Raw genomic sequence first — 24,771 nt, 5'->3', positions numbered from 1 at the left:
GTTTAATAAATGGTGTTGGAAAAACTGGCTAGCCATGTTCAGAAAGCAGAAACTGGACCCCTTCCTGTCACCTTACACTAAAATTAACTCCAGATGGATTAAAGATTCAAACATAAAACCTACACCATGAAAACCTTATAAGAAATCATAGGCAAAACCATCCAAGACATAGGCATAGGCAAGGACTTCATGACTAAAACACCAAAAGGAATGGCAACAAAAGCCAAGATACACAAATGGGATCTAATTAAAATTCAGAGCTTCTGTAGAGCAAAAGAAACCATTATTAGAATGAACCGGCAACCAAGAGAATGGGAAAAAATTTTTGCAATTTACCCATCTGACGAACGGCTAATATCCAGAATCTACAAAGAACTAAAACAGGTATACAAGAAACAAACAAACAAACCCATTCAAAAGTGGGCAAAGGATATGAACTTTTCAACAGAAGACATATATGAGGCCAACAAACATATGAAAAAATGCTCATCATCACTGGTCATTAGAGAAATGCAAATCAAAACCACATTGAGATACCATCTCACACCAGTTAGAATGGCGATCATTAAAAAATCTGGAGACAACAGATGCTGGAGAGGATGTAGAGAAATAGAACACTCCTACACAGTTGGTGGGAGTGTAAATTAGTTCAACCATTGTGGAAGACAGTGTGGTGATTTCTCAAGGATCTAGAAATAGAAATTCCATTTGACCCAGCAATCCCATTACTGGGCATATACCCAAAGAACTATAAATCATTCCATTATAAAGACACATTCACACATATGTCCACTGCGGCCCTGTGCACAATAGCAAAGACCTGGAACCAACCCAAATGCCCATCATTGATAGACTGGACAAAGAAAATATCTTACATATACACCATGGAATACTACGCAGCCATAAAAAACAATGAGTTCGTGTCCTTTGTAGGGCCTTTGATGAATCTGGAAGCCATCATTCTCAGGAAACGGACACAAGAACAGAAAACCAAACCCTGCATGTTCTCACTTATAGGTGGGTGTTGAACAATGAGAACACGAGGATCAGCATACGCTGTGGGCAGTTGAGGGGGTAGGGGAGGGACAGTGGGGGTTGGGGAGGATGGGGAGGGATAACATGGAGAAATGCTGGATATAGTATATACCTAAAGTAAAATAAAAATTTTAAAAATAACATTTACAGTAGTATCAAAAACTTCAACACACAGGCATAAGTCTGACAAAAGATGTATAAACCTAAATATTAAAAACTACAGAGTATAGCTGAGAAAATTTAAAGAAAAGATGTATCAATGATGTAAATAAGAATCAATTTTATTTTAAAACTTACTATAAATCTGAAATAATTAAGGCAGTGGGGTATTCGTGTCCAGAAGGACAAATAAATCAGTGGAAAAGAATAGAGTTCATAAATAGATCTATAGATACATAAACAACTGCAAGGGAACAAAGGTAATTAAATGGAAAAAGGGTAGTTTTACCAATTGGAGATCCAATGCAAAAAAGTGACCTGGATCCTTACCTCATATCTTGTATAAAATTTAACTCTATGAACCATAGATCTAAATGTAAAACCTAAAACTATAAAACTCCTAGAAGAAAACACAGAAGAAATCTTTACAGTCTTGGGTTTGGCATGATTTCTTATATGACACCAATAGTACAATTCATAAAAGAACAAATTGATGAATTAAACTTCATCAAAATTAAAAATGTTTGCTCAGTGAGAAACACTGTTAAGAGAATGAAAAGAAAAAAATTATTCCATCACCACTCTGCCAGTGAGTCTCACTAACACCTCACTGCAAGAATGAATTCTTTCTTCCTTAGAGGTTCCTAAAATCTTTCCCAGAGGTGGAAGAACAGTGCACAGCAAATATGTTACAAGCTTACTCTACTAGCAGTCTGGTTAAGTGTGGAGCTACCTGTCCTTATATGTAAAGCTGAAAGAGTAATTATCAGAGACAATGTCATGTGGGGTTGCCAGTTGAGAATTACCAAAACAAATGGTCTTGAGCTAGGCTCCCAAATCCAAATGGAACAGACAGTCAAGATCAATAGAAATCAATGTAGGAAAAGTCAAAGGCAGGTGGAAAGAGGACAAGCCATCTATCTTTATCTGGGCCGGTACTTAGGTGGGTCAGTTAGTGGAATAATCCATCATCTTCAACTGGCATGCAAAATCCTGTTAAAAAAGGAGAGGGACACAGACACTCAACTCTCATTCTTACTTCTTTAGGTAAACTGTACCATTCCAGGCTCCAATTTCCTGAATAAAACTAGTTATTTCAAGCCATTGAACCATTCCTTTTTCCGCTTCTTCTGCTTAAGATTTCCTTCTTGCACTCCTCTTCTCTTCTGTGGAACTATTAAATACCACTCCTTTTCCAAAAAATGTTACTATGCTTCAACTGTCTTATTTGTTTCCCCCTGGTATTTGGATCTCAATTTTATCTAAGAATTCTGGCTGGATCATTCTTATAAAATTCATAGTTTCTGACTGCCTCAAGTACTCTCCTCACTCTAGCCAAACTCCTCACCAACCAATTCCTGTCCTGATGGTGGCCAGCTAGCTGTTCTTATGGGATGGGGATATTCCCACTGCAAACCTAAAAAATCATGCTAATGTTACTGTGTCATTACAGCGTCATTAATTATTTTAGATAACATGTAACACGCACTTAATATGTGCCAGACACTATGCTAAATGCTTTATTTTCATCACCTCATTTAAGTCTCACAAATTCAAGGGGACTTTTATGTTCTTACATTCGTTTTACAAATGAGAAAACTGAAGTGCAAAAAATCTAGGAAACTTACTCAAGGTCACAGACCTGGAAAGAGGTAGGCTGTGAGCCCAGACAGACTACATTCAGAGGCCGAGTTCTTAACCACTGGTCTATAACATTATCAAAAAGAACTTAATACCTTTTTCGTAACTTCCCTGTTGCTCAAGCAAAAACTAAGCTGCCCTCTACCTCTTTCTGTCAAATTCCCTGATCTCCAATCTTCCTGTGCCCAACTTAGTTTACCTCTTACCTGAATGATGACAGTAGTCACCTAACTGCCATAAGGCATATTCCTCATAAAAATCAGACTGGACCTTCTAAATTATAATTTGATCATGTCACTCTCAACTGAATTCCTATAACCTATGCAGTGGTCCAAACTCCTTAGCAAAGAGAAGACAGGGCCCTTCACCATCCAGTCCCTTTCTACTCCTTCGACTGCACTTGTAATTTCTCTATATAAATATTCCAATTCAATTTACATATATATTCCATTCAAACCAGCCTTATTACAAGTCTTTAACAAAGCATATTCTTAATCCCCTCAGGGCGCAAATATTGTTCTATTTGGGATCCCTAGAGTTTTTATATTGTAAATTCATATTGGTACTGCACATTTCAGCCCAATAGCAACTTCTTTGATCATAATTTAATAATAACCGTGTAATAGTTTATATTAATCACAATGTATCATTTACTATTCTAAATCCTTTACATATTTTAATATTCATTTAATCATTCCAACAATCCTATGAGACTGTGGCAAAAGAGCTAGCATTTGCTGTCACTTCAGTATATTTTGGAATTAATACATTTCCCTCCCCAAATTAAATTCTTGGAGGTACAAACTGTCTTGCTCATCTCTGCAGCAGCTGTTCTTGTATAGTGTATGGCACATCACAGAAACGGGAGTTCAATAAACATCTTTCTAACAAATGGCCAGAGAGCTGTGCCCCTAGGTTTTAAATGCATACTTGGAAACTCTTGCTGGCCATTAGCCTTCTAGTCTTCAGAGCACGAGAGAAGCATAACAAACATGTTTAGTGTCTAGTAGAGTTCTGCGTAAGCTACAAGTACTACTACACGGTTCTGCTTAAATATACACACATCCCACGTATACCATCAAGCTTTATTTTTCCGGCAACTAACTTCTTTAAATTTTTACAAATTTAAATGCAGCCAACCAGCATTCAAAAAAGATTTGTAGGTCAACAACGACGACATTAAACATTATATAGGAATATTAAGTTTTAAAAAAAAGGAGCTTACTTTGCTCTCTCAGAGAGTTGATTTCTGCGGCCATTTCGATACAATTTTAGTTTGGAGCTTTCACCACCTCTACCTTCCTCTGAAAGGCACAGAGCTCGCCGTGCGGGAAAACAAAACTAAGTCAACGCTCGGCTGGTTGTCAAGCGCTCCAGCGGTGCAATCTGCATCCTACTCACGCGGCATCTACAGCCCCGCCACGCTTCCTTCCCCCGCGTACCCGACGAGTCCCCGGCCCGGGCGAGAGACGGAAGACTGCTAGGGACGCGCCAGTGAATTCTGTTCCACATTCGACAGAATCCCACCCTGGTGGGAGGAGGAAGCGGTCGATACAGGCGTCCCGCGGGTCACTCGGGGTCCTGTCGCGCCACCTAGGAGAGTGCCGAAGGAGCTGGAAGGCAGCCTACGTGCGGCGTTCTACATGGAGCGGAGCGGGTAGGAGGTGACGACGCCTAGACGGCTGGGAAGCCCCAGGCCAGCAGCGAAAGTCCACTCGGCCCGCCCTGCGACTTTGAAACCGGTGCCCCGAACCACTCCTTGGAGACGGTGACGCCGCCTGCGTCATCACGCGAGCGTTGGTGCTTACGCCGTCGCGCTTCCTAGAGTCCTAGCACGCTATTGGCTGGCTGTCAAACAATGGGAGGAGCCGTGAGAACCTGGATGACAGCGGGCTGAGCCACCTGCTTGGCGCGGCTGGCAAACTAGTGAGACAGTGTCTCTAGGTGGTAGGGCCCAAGGTCTTTTTCTTTTCTTTAAAAAAAAAAAAAACCTCCCAAAATGTAAATGTGAGTAAGGCATGAAATACAGAGTTTAAATGCCCTCACTATCTTTGGGTTACTAATATACTAAGCCCTTCTGGACTAAAGGATGCAAGTTCCTGCGGCTGGGATCGGAAGCCACACTGGCATCTTCAGAATCTCCTACCAAGGCTGTACCTCTGGAGGATTTATGGGTTTGGATTTGGTAGTCTCAAGAAGGAAAATACCATCCTGCTCTTTGTGGGTCTTTAGACAAAGGAGACAACTGTTGTTTAAATATTTAACTGTGTAGTAGTTAAGCGTGTAGTTAGAAGTACTCAAAAGATCTTGCAAATTAGCAGCTATTTCTTCAAAGATAAGTTTGTTTCCTCAAATATAAGGAAAGATAAAGGTACCTTTTTTTGCAAAAACGAACAAACAAACAAAAAGAAAACTTACATTTGTGGATAGATTACAATTTTCATTTTTTAAAATTGATTTTGTCTTGATTTAAAACGTATGTTAAAAAAAATTAACATTGGAGGAAATCTCACCAGTAACAACAAAAATGTTAACTTGAAGCTAGCCACTAGTTTTGTGTTTTTTAATAAACCGTATTTTTATGGATTGAAGTAAAGTTTCACTAACACAGGTATGTCATAGGTGCAGCTTGATTTGGCTTTCGGTTTAACAGCTTAAGAAGTTTTGTTGTCCTGTACTCATAATGTCATATAAACAAAGTAACCTCAGCTATATGTGTTAACAAATTTTACAAATGTATCCAAATATGTCTGGTTAGGCATCTGAAGGCCTTACTCTCTACTCACTGTTAATAGAATGAGATGGTCACTTCCTCTAAAGATCAGCTGTTAAATATGGATGCGTATCTTAATAATCATTGAAAACCTCTAATTTAGCGTAGAGTTGATGATAATTGAACTTGTTCTGATTTTTAGTAGCTATAACGTTTACAAAAAAACTTTTTAGGGAACATTGAGTGTGCAAGCTCCAACTCATTTTTGATGTTTCGTGTATGACTCTTTCTTCATAAACATCTCACTGACTCTCCAAGGACTTGCTTGTGACTTCTCCCACATTTGAACCTTGTATATTGTTATATTGTATTTTTACTTGGCATCAAATAAATAATTATAGACTTAACTCTACACTTATACCCACACTGGATGGAAGCAAATGCCTTCTGGGTATAATTGATGAGTGGTATTTACATGAAGTGAATATCTGAAGTGAAAATTTTTATGTTTGCACTTGAATTTTTTAGCTTACATCATCATAATCATGATCATAATAGTTTTTTGTGTTTGTGGTTACAAGATTTTAGTGGTTCTATTTTAATGGAGTATTTTCAAAATAAGTTTCGTCATTAGGAAACAAAATTGTGATGATTTCACTTATCCTTAAAGGATCCCCTCTTGTGTTTCTCCTTTTCACGTCTCCTGAGTTCTCTATACACTTCCCCCAAGGTATGTGCCACTTTAGTACTTACTTCATGCTCTTCCTGTAGTCTCTCTCATGTTTTATAGTTTGTGTCCAGGCTCCATCATAATACCTAGAACACAAAGAGTTGATTAAATATCTGATGGAAAGAATTTAGTGGATGTGTATGGAAACTATTTATTAGTATAAATTGAATACAAGGAATGACAAGCAAAAATATACATAGTATGTATTTAACTGTTGTCAAGCCACTATTTCATGTTTTTATGACTTTTCTGCAATAAAGAAAACCCCTAAAATTGTATAGATGAAAATTAATGACATTTCACTAATATTAATTTAGTTTATTGACATTGAGCATCCAGTACTATGTGCAAAGAACCATGAAGAACACAAAGTTAGAAGTTTAAGCAAGGGTCAGAACAGATAGCACAGTTGACAAGTGCCTGAGTTGACATTTTAACCCAGACAGTATGGTTCTAATGTCACAGTTGTTAACCACTATGAACATGCTTCCCAGGAGTTTACTATAATATAATTTGTAGTTATTATTTATATAGCCAGTTAGCCTTTAATTATATTAAATTAATTATTTATGTACATGTTCTATTGTAATCAATGATTTACAGTTGATTTTCGAATTATTGAACAGTATTTATATTTCTGGATTACCCTTGCTTCTTCTAGGAAACCACTCAAACTTTAGTGGAACGATTAGAAGTCCTAAGATGTTCATCTGTGGCCCTTCAACATCTTTCTTTCCTAGAAAAATCAAGTGACTCTGCTTCAGTGTTCCAAGCCCCTCCCCCAGAATGTGTAGGCAGCTGGGTGGAGCCTAAAGCCGAGCCCTCTCCAGTGACCCGACTAGAAGGAGGAAGCCAGTGTTTGAGAAAAGCTTCGTGGTCTGTGTTCTTTTGTTATTCCTTCTTCTCTCTGACATTCCTTTCGCTGTCACTAGGCCTTGTCTTTCGCTTGATCTGTGGAAAATACTAAAAAATATCTTACTTTTCCGCTTTCTCCTGCTGAGTGAGCGGACTCCCGCTCTCAGGCTGACTTCCTCATTTCTCCGTTTCTCTAATAAATGGGCGGGACCTCGGGGTGTCACGGAAACTGAAAAGATATCATTATTATAAAAAAACGAAAAGAATTTTTGTTGAGCAGAGGAATTTGAAAAATTTCCTTGCAGACCATTAAGTTGAGAAAACACCTCCATAACTTATTTCTTTTGAACTTTGTGAATATTTTTTCTTTTCCTGGGTTCTTAATGCTCCAGTGTTCGGTCTCCTTTTTCTTCCTTTGTTTCCTTTTGAGGTCTTTCAAAGTAAAGATAAAGCAATCAGAATAATTGAAAATTTATTTTTTTTAACTTGCTTTAAGAGCAATTTGAAGAATAGAGGTTAAAAGTGGAAGCATACAGATTAACAATAAACAGTGTATTAAAGTCTAAAAGCCAAACTTAAAATTGCATTGCAGGACAGTAATCATCTTGATAATATTCATTATGAGTTATCAGAAACGTTCAGCATATATAATATAAAGGGGAGAAGAGGCAGCCACCATACTCTTTTTAAGAGACTCAGCCTTAAATTGGACTTTAAAAAATATTTTTAGGCCGGGCGCGGTGGCTCAAGCCTGTAATCCCAGCACTTTGGGAGGCCGAGGCGGGTGGATCACGAGGTCAAGAGATGGAGACCATTCTGGTCAACATGTTGAAACCCCGTCTCTACTAAAAATACAAAAAATTAGCTGAGCATGGTGGTGCGTGCCTGTAATCCCAGCTACTCAGGAGGCTGAGGCAGGAGAATTGCCTGAACCCAGGAGGCCGAGGTTGGGGTGAGCCGAGATCGCGCCATTGCACTCCAGCCTGGGTAACAAGAGTAAAACAACGTCTCAAAAAAAAAGAAAATATTTTTAAACTATTCTATTACCTTAAAATAGTAATGCATGTCTGTCCTAGTATAAAATGCAAATAGGTTTTTCAAAAGTGATGAAGTTGAAAGGAAGGTTTCCTCTTTCCCATATCTGCAGGCAGATAATTCCCTTCAGGGAAGCAACCACTGTTACCACTGGTTTCTTGGGTGTTTCCTGAGATAGTGTATGCATCACAAGCATATATGCAAATACGCTTCCTTTTTATTAAATAAACACACCTTGCTTTTTTTCCCCTTCACAACATATTTTAGAATAGATGTTAATTTAGAGCTGCCGCATTCATTTTAGCAGTCCTACCATGTTACATTGTATGATAGAGCATAATTTTTTTTAACCAGTCCTCTACTGATGGGTATTTAAGGTGCTTCCAACATTTTGTTATTCTGATCAATGCTACAACAAATATCCTCAATGCTTATGTCATTTTGAATATGTGCAGGTATAGTAACTCCTAGAACTAGAATTATTTTTGTCAAAGGGTATTTGCATTTTTATTTTGATAGATATTGATATATTGCTCTTCACAGAGCTATGTCACTTATACCTCAAGAGCAATATATGATTTTTTCTCAATGCCCTCATTGATGCAGCATGTTATCAGACTTTCTGATCCTTGCCAGTCTAGGTGAAAAATAATAAATACAATTTTGTGGTTTTAGTTTGCATTTCTGTTGTTATAAGTAAACATTTTGCATTTTCTCTCTGTGAACTGGCTGTTCATAATTTTTGCTCACTTTTCTGTTGGGGTGTTGGTCTTTGCCTTATTGATTCCTAGGAGCTCTTTATGCATTAAAGAAATTAGTTATTTGCATCAAGTATGAATTGAATATACTTTTCCCAGACTGTCTTTTAATTTTATTAATGATAGGCTTTTAGGGTAAAGGGAACTTGGGAAGGAGGTTTTTACTTTTATTATATTATATTATTTTAAAAATTCCACTTTTATTTTAGATACAGGGGATACATGTGAAGCTTTGTTACTTGGGTATATTGCATAATACTGAGATTTGGGGTATGAATGATCTCATCACCTGGGTAGTGAGCATAGTACCCAGTAGCTAGTTTTACAACCCTTGCCCCTTCTTTCCCTTCCCCCTCTAGTAGTCCTCAGTGGCTATTGTTGCTATCTTTATGTCCATGAGTACCTAATGTTTAGCTTCCACTTATAAGTGAGAATATGTGGTATTTAGTCTTCCGTACTTGCATTAATTTGCTTAGAATAATAGCCTCCAGCTGCATCCATGTTGGTTTTGTTATTTTTGTGTAGTCAAATGTTTGGGTTTTGGTTTGTATTATAAAAGGTTTTCTCTACCAATGCAGGGAAAGCCCAGAATTGGGGCTCAGCCCAGGAGGGTTCTTGGCTTCATGCAGGAAAGAATTCATGAGCAAAAGCAAGTTTATCAGAGCAACAAAGTACAGGAAAATGGCTGCTCCATAGACAGAGTAGTAGCAGCAGTTCCCATGAATTGTTGGCTAGCTATATACATGGCAATTCCTTGATTGTATTCTAAATAAGGTAGTTATTCATGCGTTTTCCAGAAAAGTAGGAGGGGTTCCCAGAACTGAGGGTTCTTCCCTTTTTTAAACCATATATGGTAAATTCTAGGAGTTGTCATGGCATTTGTAAACTGTCATGCCTCTGTTGGGAGTTTCTTTTTGCATGCTACTGCATTTTAATTAATGTGTAATGAGCAGTGAGGGCAACTAGAGATCACTTTTGTTGCCATCTTGGTTTTAGCTGGTTGTGGCCAGTTTCTTTGCTACATCCTGTTTTGATCAGATTCTGTTTTAATCAACAGGGCCTTGGTACTCAGAAAACAAGTCCAGCTCATACTTATAGTCTTACTACTATAAGATTTTATTTCACTCTTTTTTTCTTGTTTTTATATGATTTTGATTTTTATGTTTAAATCTTTGATTCATCTAAAAGTTGATTCATGATGAATCTTTGATTCAAAACTTGATTAGATGAATCTTTGATTCATCTAAACTTACCTTAATCCCACTGAATTAAATTGGACTGCAAAGTGAACCAACTAATATTAGAAATGGGGACCATCCTAAACTCCTGTAGACTTATTATATATTATTTTTCCAGCACCTGATATGGTACATGAAACAAGTTGAGTGCTTGATAAACTAAATTGAAAGGAAATTTATGGGTTTATCGTCTTTGTTATTAGCCATTGTATTGATCTGATATGTAGTGTTAAAACAAATGATGATACCATGAACACAGTAGGTTTCTCCTGTACAAAATCTAAAGTGTTAGATTCAGGGACTAAAATAATTATTCACACAACAAATGAATAGTAAGCATCACTTACAGGCATTCTAGCTGGGTTCAGGGAGTTAATAAACAAATACATTATGCCATGTAAGTGCCATGTAAGAATAGAAATAGAGCAGTGTACAGGTGAATAAAGAATGACTAGGAGGGGAGCACAGGCCCAAGAGGTGAAGGATTTTGACAATTAAGTTGTCTCTACTTCATAAGCACATGATCAAATAGAAAGAAATGGGGGTTAAATCTCAGAAGATTACCTAAGAAGAATCATTTGTCTCTAGTTGGTGTTGTTTTTAAACTAGATTGTTAACTATTGAGCAGGACAGATTATACTTTTTAGGTTAATTTTTATAAATATTATGCATAGTTAGATTGACATGGATGTTCTTTAACCAATATAAAGTTTTTTAAAAAAATAAACAAATTTGTCTTTGCAGTAAGAAACAAAAGTTGTTTTATGCATTAAAGTCAAAATTATATTTTGTCTTTGGACTCATCAGCCATGTGTTACTCTCTACTTGTGGAAGTCCAGTTGCTGTTGCTGACAGTAATTTTCAAATAATGCTCAAAGAAACCTTAGCGGGGAAAGCAGAAGGAACCAGTAGAATGGTTTGAGGTACTCACTACCTAATTCTTAACAGTGGTAACTTTGCTTTTATCTTTTACTTCTTCTTAACTTCCCGATAAGATTACATTTTGAAGTAATTTGAAACTATGCAACTTGTCCAACCCAAGGCCCTTGGGCTACATGCAGCCCAGGATGGCTTAGATCGCAGCCCAACACAAATTCACAAACATTATGAATTTTCTTGTGGTTTTTATTCTTTTCTTTTCTTTTTGCTCAGCTATTGTTAGTGTTAGTGAATTTTATGGTGGCCCAAGACAGACAGATCTCCCATTGTGGCCCAGGGAAGCCAAAATGTTGGACACACCTGCTTTAAAGTATACCTCACTCTCACCGTGAGACCCACTGTGAGTGCATGAAAGTGACAGGCCACTTTTAGGAGCATACCATTGAATATCACTGGATATGGTTTTATTCCATTTAGACATAGAGGCGATTGCCTGAATGTGCTGGGAATTAAGAAGTCCCTAGTGGAAACCCAGTGATTAAGATGGGCATCCCTTATAATGTATGCAGAATTTTTGTGGATTTAATGGTTGTGTGAAGAATAAGTGAATCTGCTAGAACTTCCTAGTGGCAAAGATATATTGCCAGAATTGTCAAGAATTATCAAGCTCTAAATTAGGAGAATAGCATTTTCTCTCAGCCTATTGGTGTCAGAGTTAGAGTCATTCAGCATTTCTAATGTCCTGATTTATTCTTATTTCTTCCTATATGCTGCATGAAGATATTTATTACTACCAAAATTTAGGGTAGAGGGTTATACTTTTTTTTTGTAGAATGTTCCTTGATGTTTCAACTAAAGAAAATTAATTTATTATTGAGGTATTTTATTTCATACAATTCCACTTAAATCAGAATCAATTTATATAATCTTATCACTCATTGAGCTTATATCAATAATGAAGAATATGAGTTGCTGAACATTTCTCTGAAATGCTACTAGCTTTCTACAAATGGATTATAATACCACAACTGTTTAATTTTAGAGATTATTTAGTAAGATTTGTTAGCATATAGTGAAAATTAGTAAAAGCTATATGCTTTCGAAAAAAGTTTTCAGAGATCTTGTATTTCTTATATTATGCACAGCTTGTATATTTGGATCTCCCACTGCTTAGCCCATCATAGTTTTTCAGTACATATTCACCGAATTAAATTTAGTTCAATTTAGTAACTTAATTACTTACAGTAAAAAAATAAGATATAAAGCAAAGGAATACATTCAAAGATTTCAGATAAAAGAAGTTACAGTTTGGAAAAGTCATCAGGTAATGAGTGAGATTAACTTTTGGATAAAACAGGATCCAGTATAATTTGGGGGGAGGGGTCCACCACTTCTAATATAAAATTTTCATCTCCCTGCAGATTCCTGAAATGTCTTCATCTGGGAAAACAGTGCTGACGCTGGTTCAGTGTCTAGATATGCTAGTCATGTGACCTTGGACAAATCTGTTCCATTTGTAATGAAGGCAATAATAGTTTCTCTGCAAGTTTGTAGTGAAATTAAATGAGACAATATTTATAAAACGCTCAACTCATGGTATTCAAAAATATAATTTTACTGATGCATTGAAATATTATGTTCTTCTATCGAATACTTAGAAAACTAATTTAAAATGCAAAAACTGCTTTTTTGTACTTAGTCTATTTCAAAGTTTAAATGATGGTAGATTCTGTTTCCATTTTTCAGTTGGAGAGAGGTAATTATCAAACAAGCCGTGATTTAACAGTTAAAATATTAAAAATGGAAAGTGTATATGCTGGGACAAAGGAAAGCAAAATTCAACTCTCATAACTTTTAAATGATTGGAACTCCCCAGCCCTAACCCTCATGAAGAAAAGGATTTTAGTCAAAAGAACAGATGTTAACAACACTTTTTCTTCTGATTTATGGAGATTGTTTTTAACCAAGTTGAATTTTATTATAAAGATCTTGATTCCCAGAGGAACCAGTACCCGAGACACCTGCACACTTTACAGTACATAAGACACAAAGGTTGGCATAGAAACCCATGGTGCTTGTAGTTGCAGTTAAGTATATTAATAATTTTTGCAGTAGACTTAATTACAATTAAATGTAATTAAGCTTAAATGATTTTGATGCACTGTTTAGAACAGCACTAGAGCCAAATCTAGACTTCAATTTTAAAGCTTCTAGGAACTAGTTACCTATTTTAGACTAGAACTCAGAGTTCCTGCTTTGGTACAACTCAAGATAACCTTTTGACTCCTAGGACTGTGCTCTTGCCACTTTGCTGCCTTCCTGTCTGCTGTTTGGCATGGAAATTTTCGTTTCATTTCCAACTGAAGAAAATATTTGTATATTGTTAAAGAGTTTGTTTTAATATGTTTTTTCTTTTAGAGTCTTCAGATGGATTTTAAAATTGAACACACTTGGGATGGTTTTCCAGTGAAGCATGAGCCAGTATTTATCAGGCTGAATCCAGGTGACAGAGGAGTGATGATGGACATTAGCGCTCCATTTTTCAATGATCCTCCAGCCCCACTTGGAGATCCAGGAAAACCTTTCAATGAACTGTGGGATTATGAAGGTAAGTGGAAGTACTGTATTTTATTGCAATCATAAATCTTTTTATAATAACCTCTCACAGAACTGTTATTTTATCTTGCTGTTGGGAAGTAAGTGCTTCTGAGCAATTGACATGTACAGTTTCTGATACTTCCTACCAATCTCTCATTCTGACTTTTTCTCCATTACCTACATGTCTTTAACTATATAACTATAACAGTAAAAAAAAAGGCAATTACAAATCCAGATTTTTTTATTGCTGCCATATGTTCTTTCTTAATTTCTGTTACCTATGCTGAGAAGGGTTCAGCATTCCTGTTTGTATTTAAGTATCTTTAAATTACCACTCTAACCTCATAAAGCTTTTTTATGGAAGATTTGAAGTGTTTTACTTATTGAAGAAACACTATCAACCTCAACACGAAATGTAGTTGTTACTTTATACTGGCAATTCATCTCACATATCAAATTAAGACATGACATAAAATTACACTGTTTCAGGTTTGCTCTATGATCTCCTTCTGTATCTTAATTAAGCGATCAGAATCATCTTTCTGAAATACTCTTCATGATGTCATTTCCCAGATCATAAATCATTACTATCCCTAGAATAAAGTTCAAACCCTTCCTTTAAGCTTTCAGCATACTTATGAATTGGGCCACCATATTTAAGCTCTTGACCTGTGTACCTTCTCATTCTATTCCCCCTGCCTCTAACACATAGTTCAAGATCTAACTCATGTCCCATTTTTTCTTTTTTTTTTTTTTTAATTGAGACGGAGTTTCGCTCTTGTTACCCAGGCTGGAATGCAATGGCACAATCTCCGCTCACCGCAACCTCTGCCTCCTGGGTTCAAGCATTTCTCCTGCCTCAGCCTCCTGAGTAGCTGGGATTACAGGCATGCACCACCATGCCCAGCTAATTTTTTGTATTTTTAGTAGAGACAGGGTTTCACCATATTGACCAGAATGGTCTCGGTCTCTTGACCTCGTGATCCACCCACCTCAGCCTCCCAAAGTGCTGGGATTACAGGTGTGAGACACCGCGCCTGGCCATGTCCCATTTTTTCAAAGAAGATTTTGATGAATCTTCTAGTCAATACATCCACTTTATCTATGTCATTTGTAGGCATACATTTTGTCAGTGTTAACTTGTCATATGTTAAATGTATTTGTCTTTTATTGATACAACCTGGTGTATACCATCTTCCTAATGGAATACACACTAATATGACTTACCTGCTAGAGGTACTACAGACATGAAACTCAACAGATTCTAACTTCAACTCACCTTCTTCTCTCATAAACCATTTCTTTACCTAATTGCCCAATGCCAATAAATGGTACTAACAATACACTAAATCACCAAATCTAAAAATGGTTAGATCTTTCTAAGATAACTTTCTTTGACACTTTCAATTATTTGGATTTATTTACTAAGTCCCATCAGTTTTGCCTCCCAGATATTCCTCTAACTCAGTATCTCCTCTTCATCCCCACTATTTTTGCCAAAGATTAGGCTTTCATCATCTTTTACCTGGTTTAGGGCAGAACCTTCTAAATAGTCTTTTTGCCCTTAAGACTATTGTTCACTTAGAAGCCAGAATGAAATATCTAAAATGGAAATTTAAACTCATCCTTCAGCTACCTAAAAACCTTCTCAGGATACTTGTCCTCTCAAGGTAAGTTTTCCTCTTCTTAATATGATCTCTATATAAGATTTTCCATGACCCGGCCCCTTATTCTCTCTATAGCACCACCAGCTCCTCCTACATTGGAATGTTTGCCTGGTAAGACTGAACTGTTCATAGATCTTTAAATAAGTACATTATTTTCTAATTGTGTACCCTTGATTTTACTGTTGTCTAGCCCTAGAATGCTGTTTCTATCATTCTTCACCTAGTTCCAACTCATCTTTCAAGACATAGCTTAAACAACAACTTCTCCAGGAATCCTTCACTAAACCACTTTTTTGAGCTAAACATCTGTTTTCTTTTTTCCTGTAGCAATGCATACATCCTCCATTTTGGAACTTTTATGAAAATTTTCCATTTTAGTTTCTGATTAGATTGTGAGATAAAGAAGGTATTTCCAGAATCTGATATAGTGTTTAATACAGATAAGCTGCAAAGGTATTTGTAAGGTGATGATGGAAAGTAGAAAGTAGAAGATATATATGTGCATCTGGGTGTGTGTGAGAGAGAGAAATATATACACACATACGTACAGTGAGAGAGAGAATGTGTATGTATATATGTATGTATCTAATATATATATCTCCAAAGACATATATATATATAATATATATACACAAAAATATATATATACACAAAAAGATACACACACACACACACACACACACATAAAGATATATATATATATATCTTTGGAGAGAGAGAAAGAGAAAGATCTATTTTAAGAAATTAGCTCACACAATTGTGGCAGCTAACAAGTGCACTCTTCCCTGGGTCTTCTGCCTGCTGGTTAGAGAGTCCCTTCTTCCCTGGGTCTCCAGCCGCTGAAGAACTGCTTCAAGCCTACTGAAGAGCCAGGGAAGAGTTGATGTTGCAGTTCAAGTCTGAAGGCTGTCTGCTGGCAGAATTCCTCTTTTGGGGAAGGTCAGTCTTTTTTTCTATGAAGGCTTTAAACTGATTGGTTAAGGCCCAGCCACATTATAGAGGGAAATCTGCTCTACTAAAAGTCTACTGATTTAAATATTAATCTCATCTTTAAAAATGGCTTCACAGAAACAACTAGAACAATGTGTTACAAAATATCTGGATACCATGACCTAGTTAAATTGACAGATAGAATTAACTATCATATTAGACATTCTAATTTGTCTAGATAAAAGATTTAGAAAGGGGCAATAAGATTCTCTGAATTGCTGACAGAACTATATCTATATCTTAGCCATTTTATTATAAAGATAACACATGGAAAATTGGAAACAACCTAAATGTCTATCCATAAAGGATTAAGTGAATAAGTTATAACATTCTATGAAATAATACTATTCAGTTATTATAATAGGATGTAGAAGCACAGAAAAAGTCTGGCAGGATTTAGACCAAAGGGGAGGAAAAGGACATTGACTTTTTATTTCATTCATGTATATATTTCTTTAATTATTTACAAGAAAGATGTATTATATTCAAAATTAAATGACTTTAAAAATAGCAATATTCAGAAATTTCCAGGAAATTATAAAAATGAAAAGAAAGATCACCTACCTAAATTCCTGCAATCACAGATAAGCAATCATTAACATTTTTGTGCACATTTTGCAGATATCTAGACATAGGCATACATGCAATTTTAATGTCACATACATTTTGGTTGCTATTCTGCGGCTGACCTCTTGAATGTCATGAATATCTTCCTATATCAACAAATATTTAATGGTATCTTTGATTTTACTAGCTGCATTGTTTTCCATTGCATAGAATATATGAATTCCATAATTTATTTAATAGTTCTCTGGTATAATAGGAGATTTATTTAGAGAATAAGAGATAATTTTATATAATAGGGGATAATCATTTAGATTATTTCTAATTTTTGAACAGTACTCTGATTAATAGCATTATACTTTATTCTTTTCCCAGTTATCAGATTATTTTCTTAGGATAAATTCCCAGAAGAAGATAAGTGGCTCAAAGTCTATGTGATAATGTTAATTTCTTTACAACCTGACCAGCACTAGTTTTTTGGTTTGTTTTTCTTTCTTTTTTTTTTTTTTTTTGAGACAGAGTTTCACACTGTTGCCAGGCTAGAGTGCAGTGGTGCAATCTTGATTCACTGCAACCTCTGCTTCCCAGCTTCAGGTGATTCTCCTGCCTCAGCCTCCCAAGTAGCTAGAATTACAGGCATGCATCACCATGCCTGGTTAATTTTTGTGTTTTTAGTAGAGATAGGGTTTCACCATGTTGGCCAAAATGGTCTCGATCTCTTGACCCCATCATCCACCTGCCCTGGCCTCCCAAAGTGCTGGGATTACTGGCATGAGCCACTGCTCCCAGCCACTAGCACTAGTTTTAATTAATTTTTTCAATATGTGGCAATCTGATATGTGAGAAAATTGTTGATGATTTATGTCCTATATATTTCTTCTTCCAGGCAATGTCTATTTTCTTTGCACTTTTTTCTATGGGGATAGTATTATAATTAAAAATAGTTAACTCATTTTATATTCTAAAGGAATAAACAAATTATTTATTGTTGGCAAGCAATATTACATTTCTCAATATGTTGTATCTCTGTTTTCCAAAGTTGTGGAAGCATTTTTCTTGAATGGTATGACTGAGCAGTATTTAGAAGTTGAACTTTGTCCGTAAGTATAAAATGTTTCTTCTAAATTATTACTACATAATTTGAACATATTATTTTCTAGTTATAAATGATATGGTTATAGTAAAAGCTCATTATTCCAGTTAACTGGTAAGAATGGTACTCTGAATTTTTTTGAATGATACACTTTTATATATTTCTTAGTTTCAAGTACAGAACATATATTTAGAATATATGTTTAGAATATACTTATATTCTAAATGTTTGAAAGTCCTATGTCAATATTCTCAGTTCAGTAATGTAGATTTTTCTAATAAACTTGAAGATTTTTTTTCAAAATGAAGTCGTTATAAAACAAAAACTTTTCCTCATTATTTACTTCATAAATTTGCATTTTTATATATAGCTGTTCAGAAATCAAAAGAGAGATATGGATATAATTAATTGAACTGGCTTATAAAAATGTTTCTTTTAAGGGATTTTTAAGTGACTAGATTAAACTTTTATGTTATATATCACATAATTATGTATTCATGTATTCCATTCTTTATTCATCATGCATTTATTAAGTATATGCTGAATTACTTTTGCATTCAATGCCAGGGATAAAAACTAAATCACATGTGGATTTTTTTAGACTTATTAAAAATACTAACTTGGACTCTCTTCGTTTAGGTTTAACTGTCTCTTGGATCCTGTTTACGTGATTGGCAAACTATTTCCTTTTTTCTATAGATGTACACCTATTATCTAAATTATAGCACATTTTAAATTATTACATTATTCAATAATGAAATCTTTATATTGCAGTTATTCATTTGAAAGGCTGTTTAAATGCTTCTTAGTGTCTAACATTCAGAAGCCATTGCTCCTTTTGTAGGCTGGACAGAGTGCTCCAAACAATTGATTTAAATGAGATTTGTAGATATTCTTTTATTTTCCTTTATTTTGATATTTAGCTAAATCTAATATAGAAAAGTCTAGCTGTTTACATTGTTTTTTAAGAATAATCATAAACCTTTGTGTGTCACAAATTTAACTAACATGCTAAAATGTGTTACTGACAAATATGATTAATTCTCATAAACTGACATAAGAAGTAAGAAAACTTCAACTATTGTGTGCTTATTTTTACCCTACAAGTGAGAAAATTAAGACAAACATTCCTTACTTGTCTAGAGAACAGTAAAGAAGTTGAATCTCCTAAAGTTTGGCCCTTAGTTTTAATTTTATTAAATAGTAATACTGGTTATTTTCATAAAGTGATGACTTAACACAGATGAATAGAATAATTACATTCTCTTTTGTTAAGAAATTACACAGTAATAATTGTGTATAAAAGTAATAGATTTTAAAGGTTAAAGAAATTATCAGAGTAGTTTGGTTTCATATGTATCAGGATAGTTCATAATTAAGAATCAAGATTTTGCTTCAGGCAGTCATTTCCTGTAATGGTTAATTAATCTCTAGAAAGCAACAGGAAGAATATTGTTTTAATTTGCAAGCATTTTTACTCTTAGGATGTACTCCTAAGGGTGCATAATAACAACAAAAATAATCAGAAGATTTTTAAATGGAAAAGAATACTTGGCTTCTGTTAGAATAGTTTACTGAAGGAAATCCTCTCTGAAAAGCTCTCAAAAGAGTATCTGTGTAGAAATGTTTAAGATACAGGTTTTCTTAGAGTTAATGAATTTGCTTCTTGTAAATACATGAAATCCTTTGATTCTTAATGACCTGGCTACTCCCAATTGTACCCTGTTAGTGGAATTTCCCTTTGGGAATATACTCTGTTCCTTTTTGAAAACATGATGTTGAACTAATGGTAGAAAACAGCAAAACGCAAGAGGCAGACAGATTGAGGATAGCATGTGAAAAAAATAGACACTGACTGTAGACAGTCTATGTTTTGCATTTTTAAAATTTTCCTAATGAGCTACCAGATAGTTTTCTTACAGAAGTAACCTTTATTAAAATTGTTGAATTCAGACTTGGAAATTGGTGCTTTCATTAGTTTTTGAAACTCGTTTTATAACGAAGTCCAAATAACATGGTATCTCTCTGAATTTTTTTTCATATTTTGTGTCATCTAACCAAATGAAGTATTTAATATAATTTTTTATTTAAGGAATATAAAAAGCAATCTAAACGTGAAACTTCATGCATTTGGTGGCAGTTGTCTGAAGAATGGTAAACTCAAAGATGTAATTTCTAAGCAACTGAACACACTGACTCTCCTTATAATTATGCAGTATTAATATTGCATCTTTTAATTATTTGGAAATTTAGTTGCGAGCACGCACATTCCATGTATAAAGGATAGTGAAGAAAATAACATTTATGTTTTTCAAACACTCATGAGGAATCTTAATTTTGACAGCCACGGCCAGCATTTAGTGCTTTTACTTTCTGGAAGAAGAAGTGTGTGGAAAGTAAGTAAATTAAAATATGAGACAAAATCATTATGTACACAATAATACATATATTTCTATGTTTAAAGTATAAGCCCAGTTTTATCTTTTGTGTTCCACATGTTGTTTCTGTAGCAAGAACTTCCTTTATCATTCAGAGTGTCCAGAGGAGAGACAAAATGGGAAGGCAAAGCTTTTCTTCCTTGGAGTTATTTTCCACCAAATGTGACAAAATTCAATTCATTTGCAATTCATGGATCAAAAGATAAACGAAGTTATGAAGCTCTTTACCCTGTACCTCAGTATGAACTGCAACAAGGACAAAAACCTGACTTGTAAGTAGAAAATAAATATATGTTCCAAATATACAAATTTTTTGGAAATTTGTTCTTAGTGGAGCAGAAGTAACACTTCTGATCAAAGAAGATGACATAGTGCACAAGTACCTACTAGAGCTCAGTGTTTCCTGATGGTCCTTAGGAAATACTTAGTGAACTTTGGACTGACATAATCTCTCTCACTACTATCAGTAGAGCACTCATTTTTCCATAGTGGTATGAGAAAAGTGTTGTTTCCATGTGAGAAAACTAGACGTTGCATGTGAGAAAACTAAACATTGCAACAGCTAATACAGAAGTATGGTTACAAATTCATTTAAAACTTCTTTCAGAGCTAAAGGGCCAGAAGCATCAGTGTTTCCTGGTGTGAACAAAGGATCTCCTGTTGCAAGGAAATCTGATCTTCTGTTATCTCTCTAGTTCTCCTCTTCTGGTAACCTCATAAGGATATAAATGTCAACTCTGTTTCTAGGAACATTGCTTATGATAAAAATGGCCCTTAAGTGGCAAATTACATCTGGACTGAGAATAATTTAGAATGAAGTATAAATATATGATGGAGACAGCATGGCTTTGGGATTCCCTTTTAACAGTCATGTTCCCTGTGGGAACCCTGGAAGCTATGCCTATGGAGTTATTCCAAGAGATATTGCTCTCATGGGGCAGCATGCATTTGAGCCAAGGTATCCGCTACGCTTTCTCAATTTGCGTCATTTCCTTACACGTGTAGCTCTCACGTAGGCAGACTAGAGCCTTATGAATGCTTCATAGACTTCTGCAAGGACTACTCCTTTAGGGAGGAAAGCCAGATGCTGTCCTGGGGCAAACTGTGATTGATTCCTGCTCTGTATCTCTCTATGTATACTCACCATAGCCAAGGTAGTCTGGTGAGTCTGAGCATTTGGAAGAACCTGACGGAGACATCCTAGTGAGCATTGTACTATGGTAGATGAACATTCCTGCCTTTTTACCTTTGGAATGTGCTGCGTTATCCTTCCTCTTCCTGTTTGCCTTCTCCTTCCTGTCATGCTCTTACTTCACACTTTGTCTTCATCCCTTCTATCATATTTCTTTATTTTGCTTGACATTCTTTCCCCTTTCCCCTTTGCCTTTCTCCCCAGTCCTGACATAGCTTCTACCTAGTCTCCTTTTTCCTTCCTCTTTCTTATCCTTCACTATTTTTTCCTTAATCTCTTACTCTGGGATTGACAGTTGTGACTCAAAAACTGATTTTTCCTCACCAGGTAGGCAGAATAAGACAAAAATGTAGTTGCAACTGACTCAACATCCTCATATCAAGACGTCATGTGTCTGGCTGTTCATCAACTAATACCTTCCTATATTCAGGCTCCTCATTCATACGTTACTGGAAGCTTATCTTAGGTGGAAGTATGATTATACACCGGCCAGGACAGAGCTAAGGCAGAGTGACTTCCTGCAGAGTAAGGCTCCACTGGAGCACGTTACCCAAGCCCTTCCTCATTAAGCCACAAGAGAAAGCTTCTTGATATAGTTAAAGGGTTTTCCTGGAAAGGAAAGAACTGGGATTAACACTCTTTTACATTAACCTCTCTTGCTTTGGCAGAGAAGGGAATTAAGAAGTCTGTCTTCTTATCTATGGAACTGAAACTTTTTAAAACAATTGCTTATATGACTGATATAAATTATACCAAAGTTTGAATATAAAAAAATATGCAGGGGCATAATATGATTTGTTTAAAACTGAATGGAATGAGTCATGTTTTGAGAGTTGATTTCTCCTTTCAGCAGTGAGGGAGCTATTTGCAAAATTGAAAGAAAAGTGCTTTAAGATGCATGTGAATGTTTTCAGAGCTGAGTGATAGCTAGAGTGAGAAAACTGTACATATGAAATATATCTTACCTTTAGTATTGCTTAAAATAGAATGTTGTCCTATCACAGATGTGACAAAATAAATAGCCCTTTGGGACATCTATTTCACAAATGCATAATTCATTTCAATTCCCACTTTCTTTTTCTTTGCTTTTAGCCATCACCTAGAATACTTCAAGCCTTTCAATTTTAACACACTGCTTGGAGAAGAATGGAAACAACCAGAATCAGACCTATGGCTAATAGAGAAATGTGATATATAGGAGTGTAATAGATAACCATACCAATCACTTTTTCTCTGTACCTTTTAAGATAAACAAAAAAATAAGTATCAATCTTTTTTAAGACATCATGTATACATTTTAACAACAAATATTTTCATAGAAGTGACTGAAAATATAGTATCTGTTACAAATTGTATATGATTAACATGAAAATGGATGATTCTTTATAGGTGATTTGATCTGTAAAGTCACAATGTTTCTCAGAGTCCCTTAGTCCAGGATGTTACGTTCCCAGCACACAGTACAGTTATTCTTGAGAACTACAAGTGAGAAAGGGTGAACAATTGAGTTTGTCCAGGGCCACCTAGAGAACTGTTCTGCACTACCCTGTGATTCAGCCATTTCATTCCTAGATATATACCCCGGAAAAATGAATGCTCATAGGAGCTTTATTCACAATAACACAAAACTGTAAACAGTCAAATATCTATCCATTGGAAGATGGGTAAACTGCAATATGGTCAGTGGAATACTGGTCATTAAAAAAGGACTGCTGATACATGTAACAACCTGTATGAATCTCAAAAACATTAAGTTGAGCAAAATAAGCCAGATATAACATACTGTTCAATTACTTTTATATTAAAGCCACTTCCAGGCAAAACTAGCATTTGATGATAGACACCAGAACAGTGGCTGCTCTGTGTAAGGGCAGGGAATTCAAATTGCATGGAAAAGGGGCCTGAGGAAATTTCCTGGGGTGATTGAAATGTTTTGTATTTTGATCTGGATGATGGTATGTAGCTGCATACATTTGTCAACATTCCCCATGCTGTATGTTTAGATTTGTGATTTTACTACATGTAAATTAATTCCTTAATATAATACTCTATAAAATAAGCTGTAAATTAAATGGAATTAACTTCAAGTTTACATTGCATTTATATTTTTCCATTGACAATCACTAGTGCTGGTTAAATATGGCCTATTGACTTACTCATTTCTTACATATGTTCTCTATCTGAAAAGAGAACTAGTGTAAGATAAATGCTGACTTTTGCAAAAGGTATTATAAGTATCTTCCTGGCTTCACATCATGGTGGCAGTGTTAGCCTTCTTACATAAATTGAGAAATTATTTTTAAAACTGACAGTAGCAACTAATTAATTTGATATAGAAACGATCTGCCTGTTTTGGATAGGAAAGGCATATTTTAAATAACCTAGGATGATTTATTTATAAATTACCTGAATAATTTCATAACTGCCTATAGAACTGTCAAAATAAAAATAAGAGTATCTTGATTTTAGAAGTAAATCAAACACTATGAATCACAGTTTCAGATGTAAATCATAACTATTTATAATATGGATAAAAGTGAAGTACAAATATGGATACAATCACAACAATATAAAATACTGAATTTGAATGTTGTAGCTTGTGAGCTTTCTCAAACCTAATGTGTATCTTTTTAAAATTTGTTTAGATGTTTTTTAAACATCTCTTAACTTTCTTTCATCTAGATAAGAAATTTATTTTTCTTCCAATACCAAGCAAGCAAAAATACATTATGTAAACATTTTCTTTTGAAAGGAACATGCATATCAACTACAGAATTTTAGAAAGCTTGTCCATTAGTCAGGTACAAATAATATATCCTATAGAAACTTGTATTCAAGAGTGGGTGTTTTTAATAGCCATTTTGAATTTGTTTTTCAACTTTAGGACCGTGAAAGAATAATCATCCTTTTGTTTAAAATATGCATAAATGCATTTCTTTGCTGTGATTTGAATTGTTCACTGCAGTGTCAAGCAGATTCTCTCTTCTCACCACCTAAATAGATTACACAGTGTGCATATTTATTCAGGTGCTTTCTCATGCTTTTTCCCAGCTCCAGGAATGTGTAAGTCACAGTCTGAAGCTTTTTATTTCTAGCTCCAAACTACTTTTTTTAAACATTAAAAAAGTTTTTGCCACAAAAGAAAATATTTAATTTCCCCTCATTCTTTTCCTCCTTTTGTTCCTT

At 35.3% G+C, this 24,771-nt stretch overlaps 2 protein-coding genes across 10 annotated transcripts in view; one reads left to right on the top strand and one right to left on the bottom strand.

Moving 5' to 3' along the window:
* Positions 1–7,327, bottom strand: part of SCLT1 (sodium channel and clathrin linker 1) — a 245,784-nt gene extending 238,457 nt beyond the window's left edge. For 4 of the 5 annotated variants that reach the window (XR_008480049.2, XM_008992707.5, XM_078366493.1 and 1 more), the window contains exon 1: positions 4,061–4,605. Coding sequence is in view for 3 of the 5 variants with exons in the window: in XM_008992707.5 (XP_008990955.3) it covers positions 4,061–4,094 (34 nt within the window). In the remaining 2 variants the exon portion in view is untranslated. Of the gene's footprint in view, positions 1–4,060; positions 4,606–6,301; positions 6,365–7,257 lie in introns of those variants that run through there. The other variant, XM_054252918.2, reaches the window with a different exon arrangement.
* On the top strand, positions 4,706–23,672 carry C3H4orf33 (chromosome 3 C4orf33 homolog). Of its 5 annotated transcripts, none has more exons than XM_017970244.4 (7): positions 4,706–5,446; positions 7,019–7,154; positions 13,462–13,651; positions 17,902–17,962; positions 20,300–20,351; positions 20,466–20,665; positions 22,678–23,672. In XM_017970244.4, exons 3-7 carry the CDS (start codon positions 13,471–13,473, stop codon positions 22,781–22,783), a joined length of 600 nt encoding a protein of 199 aa, XP_017825733.1. In that variant the 5' UTR covers positions 4,706–5,446; positions 7,019–7,154; positions 13,462–13,470; the 3' UTR covers positions 22,784–23,672. The 5 variants fall into 5 exon arrangements, with proteins under 5 accessions (XP_017825733.1, XP_078222621.1, XP_035148842.1 ...); XM_078366495.1 differs by having other exon boundaries at positions 21,913–23,672; XM_035292951.3 differs by having other exon boundaries at positions 6,940–7,154.
* The last annotated feature ends 1,099 nt before the right edge of the window (positions 23,673–24,771 follow it).

This window comes from Callithrix jacchus, chromosome 3, assembly GCF_049354715.1.
Source record: "Callithrix jacchus isolate 240 chromosome 3, calJac240_pri, whole genome shotgun sequence".
NCBI classification, from domain to species: Eukaryota; Metazoa; Chordata; class Mammalia; order Primates; family Cebidae; genus Callithrix; species Callithrix jacchus.
Note: the sequence above shows the minus strand (reverse complement) of the source record. Positions and strands in the feature narration are given on the sequence as shown.

What these genes read in the sequence shown, in the direction of transcription:
- C3H4orf33 (XM_035292952.3), top strand. Translation starts at nt 13,471, where the DNA reads ATGGATTTTAAAATTGAACACACTTGGGATGGTTTTCCAGTGAAGCAT. An exon ending in GAAGAAGAAGTGTGTGGAAA is followed by an intron (nt 20,352 to 20,465) that starts GTAAGTAAATTA and finishes TTGTTTCTGTAG; the next exon opens with CAAGAACTTCCTTTATCATT. An exon ending in CAAGGACAAAAACCTGACTT is followed by an intron (nt 20,666 to 22,677) that starts GTAAGTAGAAAA and finishes CTTTGCTTTTAG; the next exon opens with CCATCACCTAGAATACTTCA.